This window comes from Mixophyes fleayi, chromosome 5, assembly GCF_038048845.1.
Source record: "Mixophyes fleayi isolate aMixFle1 chromosome 5, aMixFle1.hap1, whole genome shotgun sequence".
Classification (NCBI taxonomy): Eukaryota; Metazoa; Chordata; class Amphibia; order Anura; family Limnodynastidae; genus Mixophyes; species Mixophyes fleayi.
Window position 1 is genome coordinate 55922449 of NC_134406.1, and position 9036 is coordinate 55931484.

Sequence of the window (9036 nt, forward strand, 5' to 3'; positions counted from 1 at the left end):
CAGTAAACTGTGTATTCAAATACAGCCTCAGTTCTTGCGGTCTCTGGGGGTGTTCAGTCAACAAAGCATATATCCTGTGACACTGTATATCTACTAATGATACCGCATAAATGTGTTATCTTCCAGTCATTAGCACACATTCAGTCATGTTCCCAGAAATACATAATCCAACGCTTCTGACCATATATATATATATATATATATATATATATATATATATATATATATATATACACACACACACGTTAACCCGTGCATGATACTCATGCATTCTAGAAAATGTTTGTTCCCCGGGGGAATGTTAGGGTGGGGCGATTTAGGCCCCGCCCCCCTTTCCGACTTCTGAGGCTGCCGGGGGCTTTTTAAAACACAATCAGAGCAGCCGGGCAGCACACTGTCACTGCCAAACGGACCTGCACATACTGTGCAGTCGTCGGCAGCAAACCCCTGGATCCGCCACTGTACACATGTGTGTTCATGAGGTAAAATTACCTCACGAAAATTAGTTTGACCCCTCAACTCGTCAATAGTTTCAGTATACCAAATTTCAGCCCTTTTTGAGGGTTTTTTTCCACACACACTAAGAATTTAGTAGGTCAGTTAATCCGTGCATGATACTCATGCATTCTAGTCAAATCAAGCTACTTAAGGTGTTAAAAACTCCCCACTGTCACCCCCGGCAACCACCAACCACTCCCAACTGTCACTTCTCCTTCAAGAAATATATAGGTCAGTGTATAACTCCGCCCAGCAGGTGGCGCTGCAGCTTTTTTTTTTTTTCACACACGCCACTAGGCATTTATATAGTAGGTATATATATATATATATATATATATAGATATATATATACACATCATTGCACTGATCTTTCTAACACATTTTCTCGATAACAAACTTTAAAAAAAAGTTTGTTTTCACAATTCGCTAATAACAGAATGTACTGTAGAAATTGTGTGTACATATAGCTGCTAACTGCATGATTAGGAATACTTAGGTCCTGAGTTATGATAGTATTAAAGCGTACCGGTCAATTACACATAGCGGAGACAGTCATTTTGTTTCTGCCTTATGCCTCAGTGATGTCATTAGGTCTTATAGCAAGCTTTTAAATAGGTCACAGCCCACAAAATGACATTATGAGTAGATGACAGATATGATTATCGGGATAGACATGAGGATAGCTTTACAAAGAACTAAGGATCAAATAGGGTTTGAAGTTACCAAAGGTTAAAATATGGGCAGACTAGATGGGCCAAGTGGTTCTTATCTGCCGTCAAAACTCCATGTTTATTTAATCATTTGGTATGAAGGCACAGAAATATCATTAAAGCGTCCATGTATTCATCCTTGTAGCTCTGCAAAACTCCCAACCTCTGTGGCAACAGTATGGAACGTCATTTGAAAAAGGAGCTGAAACTCCCTGAAATCACTGTTTCAGATGGATGCCTGAGCCTGGGATTCAGTAAGGTATATATACACATTTATACTAACCTTGCTCTTTATTACTGTTTCTGAAATTACTCAAATAATTCTGCCCCCTTTCCCCCAACAAGGACCAAATGAGGTCTATATAGGACCATTGTTAAATCAGTCCTACTACTGAGCATGCTACTGTTATGGGCACTAGATTTCTAATTTCACCATGTCGTAAAACTATGAATGAAACATGCTATCTTGTGAGAATATTAGTGATCACACTCGTTTCTCCACTTCTGTTTCCATGGGAAAGTCCTATAAATGGCTCGTTATGAGGAATTAGTGCTGAGAAATACTGGTGCACTGGTAGCTGTACCCATGTAATGCTTTGTATGTGCATAATTAATATGTACAATTCTCATATGTAACATGTTTGTCTTGTTCTAGGAAAAGTGCCTGCACAAGATCTACCGTGACCTCCTGCGGTTCCAGACATACCTGGTGTTTCTGAAAGTGTCTTTCAAAGGCAAGAAACAAATTGTAGAGTTGATTCAACTGAAAACACGCACACTGGCAGAAACTGTGAGAAGGGTAAGTTTCATTTCTACATTGAAAAAGATCAAACAACAAACACGAGGCATCAAATAAGATCACTGCATATTTACATGGTTCAGACTGATTAGTTTGTTATCTAAACCTGCATATATTTAATCATTGCTATATTTGCTAACATAGGACAACCTGACTGGGAAAGCAGGTATCCAGTTTCCGAAGCTTTATCAATTTTTATGTAGCAAAACAGCACAGTGGTAAAGGATTGGCTAGCAGGGCGTGCAGTTGCCACAATCCCCAATTTGACACAACCTGCAGCAGCTTTATTGAACCATCCAGAATTGCACTCAACACAATTACGCTGTAATTAAAATTGTGAGGGATTTACCTCCAAATAAAACATACTGCAATTGGTGAAACAATCTAACCTGCTAATGTTTAGAGATGAGTGCACTATTTTGGCTTAAAGTTTTGAAGATGACAAAACTCCACCAAAGAGCAAAGCCTGTGCTATACACACACACACACACACACACACAAACGTTAAATGCTACAGAGCATGAAATGTCTGGTTCAGAAAATTCTAGGTAATGGAGTTCTGGTTGAGTAATAATGATCAAGGCTAATGGACTATTCCCTTAATTTTAATGTAGTGTGATTAGTTTTCTATAAGTGTTCAATAAAGTACATGGGCAATTTACCCTCTGCAATACCCTAGTTTTCCTATAAGATAAATTGAGCCCTAGGCATAAGGTCTATACATATGTATTTTTACTTCATGATGTGTGGGGGTTACTAAATTAAATCCAAGTTAAATTAGTGTTGAATGAACACTAATGGATACTTGCTCCATGAACCCTTCTGAACATCACTCCTATAGGGAAAAGCTTCTATATTCAAGAAAACCTCTCAAAACAACATGTTACTTTAAAATAAGTAATTTTCAGCACAATACCCTGCATATAAAAAAAAAAACACCCTATTAATATTTTTCCCATTCTCGCACTGTGTTCTAGATGGAAAAAACAAACAATGAAGAGAAAGAAGACAGCAATACTGACATCTCAGTTGACGATTTAAAAACAAAAGATCCTTGGAATGAGAAAGTAACAACCTATATCATCCTGCAATCATTCAAAGACTACATGGAAAAGACAACCCGAGCTGTGCGTAACAGTCTAAATAGCAGTCAATGAATGTACATACTCAACCTCACTGCTGTGTAGTGAAGACCAATTGTTCTATTTTTAGAACATTAAGTGTTAACTATATAAGTGTGATTATTTTATTTAAATTAAGTTTTAGAACATCTGTTAATTTATTTATTGGAACACTGAGTTTGTACAACTATTGAAATATTTATTTTATGCAATGATATATTTTAATAATTAATATTTTAAAATAGGTCTATTTATTTTACATTACTTGAGGAATACTGTAGAACAGGCCGTACATGCCTGTTTTAGCAGTACTCTAAATTCTAAGTATTAATGATAGAAGCAGGTAAAGAATTGCCATGGGACAGACTTCAGCCTTGTTGCACAAGTGTTTATGGCTTTCTGAATATCATATGTATGTTATGCATACGTGAAGAATGTAAAATCACAGTAGTTCACTGAATTCTTGCACTGGACCAGAGTGCTCATAAAAGCATATGACACATGTGGCAATATCAGTCAATGGCCCAATGTTAACACACATGTGGCTTTGAAACATGTGCGATATCCCACAATATTTGATTGGATCATTATCAGGCATGTTTGGAAATGCAGCTGAGAGATTATTACCAACAGCCTAAATGCTTTCAAATCTGAGCCAATCTGTGCTCGTTTAGCAGAGACAAGGCGGGCATTGGGGAATTTCAACACTCTGGCTACCGCTGAACTGCATAATGTAGTTCAGCTACTAGACGGCACTGCTTACAAGCCCCCAAAAGATAACTTATGGCTCATGCTAGGGCACCAGCACTCTTCTCACAAATATTGAATTATCCTATAAAAACATGGTGACTGTTAATTTCCCCAATGGTGATCACTTTGACATGATGACAATGAACGGGCTTTTTTAAAAAAAAAAAAAAATTATAATTGCAAAATGAGAATGATTTGCTCTTCTGACTTGACACAAACTTTACAGTAAATTGCAAAAACTGTTACCTAGTAATCTGTAATACCTGCTACCTAGTAATTTAATGAAATGTTATTACTGTGATATTTATTTAATTTATTGAGAAAAATAAATGATCAAATTATTTTCACATAATTGATTCTGGTTTATGCTCTTATTTTAAACATATACTTGTCACTATCTATGGTACCAATGGACAAGAGCTTAATAAGTGCATGGGGAATTGTGGAAAACTCATCAATGCAATGACAGTCATATTATGGATCATATCTATTTGCCTTTATGTCAAAATTACCTGATCCAGCTACTTTGAATTGAATTTAATATTTTATGTATTACACATTTCATTGGCTAAAAATGTAGAGGTGTGCGCTTCAGGAAACCCATATCCGGAATATGGGCACTTAGCGAGGCTTAAACATAACCAATTATACTAATGTGTCATTTGGCTTTGAGCAAATTCTTATACTGTTCCAAAGCTTGAATCCATAGAATATAACTACATAGCTATTACATGGCTATACACTTTCCCATCATTGGGTTTCAGATCTAAATTATGCACTAATCAAGTGATTCTCAGCCTCTCATGTTGGTACTATTCCTGACATATTCCACATCTTAAAAAAAAATTGTGATAAATAAGACTCATGGATAAGCGTATAGTAAAAAAAACAACAAAAAAACAAGTGAACTTTAGATAACCTAAAGTAAATTACATGCGTCTGTTTTACAAATAGAATCGGGTTCAGCTGTCTGTCTGTTTTACCCTGTATAGTTTTAGTATTGTGTTTATAAAGTGCTACGAAGTTTGCTGGCACTATATAAATAAACAAGTTAACCCGTGCATGATACTCATGCATTCTAGTCAAATCAAGCTACTCACCCCCGGCAACCACCAACCACTCCCAACTGTCACTTCTCCTTCAAGAAATATATATATATTTTAAAATCTTTATAAACACTTTTAACAATTAACAAATTAAATTAACAAATTAAAAACATCTTAGTATACCAAATTTCAGCCCTTTCTGAATTTTTTTTTACACACACACTAAGAATTTAGTAGGTCAGTGTATAACTCCGCCCAGCAGGTGGCGCTGCAGCTTGGTTTTATTTTTTCCACACACACACACACACACAGACAGACTAACACACGCCACTAAGCATTTATATTATAGATGTTGATGATGATATATAATCCCAATGGCATATATTTAACCAATTTTAACAATTTTGCTCAGTCATTAATATTTATAAGAAAAAAAAAATCCCGCCCTCCAACCTTCTCATTAGAAGTCTCTATTGTACATGCGATAGTGCAGAGGCTCTTTCAGCATGCACAGTAGATACACTCTACCCAGGAGATCATTTGAGAAGAGCTATTGAATAGATATCCGAGACAACTTTGAACTAGGTCAAAAGTCCCATAGGCAGTCCATTATTGGATGAAAAGTGGAGGGGTCCATCCAAGAACAATCTGGAGAGGATCTGGATCCAATACTGTCTATTTATGGGAGTCCTTCCTAAATAGAGATAGACAATACTGCAATTCCATATTAAGGATTCCTGAGAAGCTTTACAATCTTTAATTTTATGTATATTCATTTTTTAAAGGCTGTGAAAGTGATTATTTTACTAAACGATATTACGTTACCGGTTTCCTGTGTTCTAATTAATTGCATCTTTGGAGTAGTTGCCTATGGGGATAAGGACCTAACAGATCTATGGACCACAAGACCCCGAGAAAAGTCTGAAGCTTTATATAGTCTGGTATGCAGTATTATTAACATTTACATATTGCAGCAAATTGCTAACACACTGCACTATCAGAAAAGTCTGCATTTAATTTAGGGCCAAATAGATTAACAGCTACACTTAGCTGCTCCCATTGAATAATTCCTGCTCACATATGCCCAAGCTTAATTTAATGCCTAACAGTCTCAGTCAGAAGATCTCATCTATGCCCATTAAATATGACAGCGCAGCACGTGAGTGGGTGTGCTTTTTTGGGCAGTTACACACATCAGTGGGCAGCACGGTGACTCAGTGGTTAGCACTTCCGCCTCACAGCACTGGGGTCGCGAGTTCGTTTCCCGACCACGACCTTATCCGTGTGAAGTTTGTATGTTCTCCCTGTGTTTGCGTGGGTTTCCTCCGGGTGCTCCGGTTTCCTCCCACACTCCAAAAACATACTGGTATGTTAACTGGCTGCTATTAAATTGCCCTTAGTCTCTCTCGGTCTGTATGTGTATGTTAGGGGATTTAGATTGTAAGCTCCAATGGGGCAGTGACGGATGCGAGTTCTCTGTATAGCACTGCGGCTTTAGTGGCGCTATATAAATAAGTAGATGATGATGTGTGGAGTACTGCACCAACAATATATCTTTTTCTTTGTCAGCAGAGACTAAACTCTAATAATCATACTTGAAGTCACATACAAATAAGGTCTTGCTGGAGCACTGGTGCTCAATTCTTGTTCCGTTCCCACCAATGTTCAAATTAAGACATGAAACAGAATATTTTTATTTATTTATTTATACTACCAGATAGTAAGAACAATAATCAGGTTGGAAAAATGTACAGCGGTAGAACATTGATATACAAAACACAACATGAAAAGTAACAAATGCTTGTAATATGAACAAGGCCTTTACAATTCTGCTAACTATTTCTCTCACAAACATTGTTTAAACTATATTAAAAGAATATACCAGTGGAGATCATAGAGCTTTGCTGCTTTTTCCTTAGGAGAAATAGAAATCCATATTGTATGCTGCAGAACATAAAACAGTTTGTAAGTTACACAACCGGTATTCCTCTTTCTTCCAAGCCATCAGTGGCAAAGTCTTTTCATGTTCACATCTTAAACCGCTTGCCGAATTCTTCATCCCCATAACAAACTAAAATATAAGAAGGAAAAGAAAGTTGTGTCTCCTTTTATATCCAAATACATGCATTCAAATGGCGGCATGTAGCTTAGCTACAGGGTAAAGGATTTTTCCAGTTTGGTGGCAAGGAAGTGAGTGGGGGGGGGGGGGGGTATTTGCTGGTTTACAAAACTACAACATTGAAGAGAGAATCCCAAAACTTTAGGTGAAGCACAGGTTTAAGTGTAGATTTCACTGCTCATTTACGAACATTGTATTTAAGTGTAAAATATGAACGAAACCGCAGCAACCAATCAACAACTGGCTTTTATTGATCTAGTGCAGGGTTTCCCAAACCAGTCTTCAGGGCTCCCGAACAGTGCAGGTTTTCCATATCTCTTTGTTTGAGCACAGGTGTATTCATTACTGACTGACATTGTAGCAGATCTGGAGGTGGTACTAATTATTTAACTTGTGACGTGGAAAACCTGCACTGTTAAGGGGCCCTGAGAACTGGGTTTGGGAAACACTTGTTTAATGCAAGTTGGGCAAAAAAAAAGTGGTTGCTATAGTTTAGTGCAAATTTTGCACCTAAATGCAATGTTTGTATAAGCAAAACGGAATTATTGACAACATTAACTTTCCCGTTTACTTCCTCTCATTTAAATGAAGTCATTACAAAATAAGGGATTCCCTTCACTTTTTACGTAGGGTTTTTCAGAAGAAAGTATGTTTCCCTTTATCAGCACAAATCGTGTAAAACACTGAGTTCCTGATTTATGTGGCAATGCCAAGTGGAGGGTTTTATATATCTGTTCTAAATGCAGAACATCATGAACTTGGCACAATTGGTGATCTTTAAAAAACCAAGATGATGACGTGAGCACTGGTGATACAGTCTTTGTAATAATATTCCAAGGGGACTGTCATCACAAGAGCATGGCTAACTTAGAAACCTAAAGCATTTAAATAATAAATATATATATATATATATATATATATATATATATATATATATATATATATATATATATATATATATATATATATATATATATATACACACACACACACACACACACACACACCAGTTATACCATGAAATGCTAAAAATTAATGGTTGCATCATTTATTTACATTCATTGCATCCAAGTGCACAAAACAGCAGCAACCAATCTACAATTGTTTTTATCTGTCTAGTGCAAGTGAGACCAAAAAAAAGTGTCTGGCTGCTATGGTTTAGTGTAAATTTTACACCTAAAATCAATGCTCGTATATGAGGCCTAATGGAATTAACATTAATTTTCTCTTACTTCCTCTGCGTGGAGACATTACAAACCAAGGGATTCCCTTCACTGGTTTGTGTAGTTATTTTTGGAAGAAAGTAGTTTCCCTTTATCAGCACATGTCGCGGTGATGACAAATGATGGGTCTGCTCATTGGTGAAAAAAAGAAAATGTATAACCACAAGGAAAGTTAATTGACTTCCATTGGGGTAGACCTGAATGCTAAATAATCAAATTTGTAAACAACATTTATGAAAACATGATTTTATGTTTGTTTTCAGTAAGGGTAACCACTTGTCCCAAACCGATCATTAAAAGTCATTACCATACTAGAATGATTTTTTAACAGAGCACATTTTCTATACTAACAGAATAACTTCATTAAAAAAAACACAAGTGCCCTGAACTCTAAACCAACAAAATGCCTCTTTAAAGTAGTTTTCCATTTGCAGCATCCCACATGCAGAATCTCTCTAATTTAGATGGTCAACACTTACAAATTCTTCTTCACTTCTGAAATACAGCAAAAGTTTTCATCTGTTGTGTTTGACACACTGCATTTTTGTGAGGTTGCATGCATGTGCATAAACAAACACAATAAGGGGTAAATGTATCAAGCTGAGAGTTTTCCAGCGGGTTTGAAAAGTGGAGATGCTGCCTATAGCAACCAATCAGATTCTGGCTGTCATTTTGTAGAATGTACTAAATAAATGATAGCTAGAATATGATTGGTTTTTCAAACCCGCCGGAAAACACTCAGCTTGATACATTTACCCCTAAAGGACAGA

General features: G+C 36.5%; 1 protein-coding gene across 1 annotated transcript in view; it reads left to right on the top strand.

Moving 5' to 3' along the window:
- Nucleotides 1–3261, top strand: part of IL6 (interleukin 6) — a 5111-nt gene extending 1850 nt beyond the window's left edge. Inside the window, exons 3-5 of the mRNA XM_075211441.1 lie at nucleotides 1354–1467; nucleotides 1864–2007; nucleotides 2985–3261. Of these exons, the coding sequence (XP_075067542.1) occupies nucleotides 1354–1467; nucleotides 1864–2007; nucleotides 2985–3164 (438 nt within the window). The 3' untranslated portion in view covers nucleotides 3165–3261. The remainder of the gene's footprint in view (nucleotides 1–1353; nucleotides 1468–1863; nucleotides 2008–2984) is intronic.
- Nucleotides 3262–9036: the final 5775 nt, after the last annotated feature.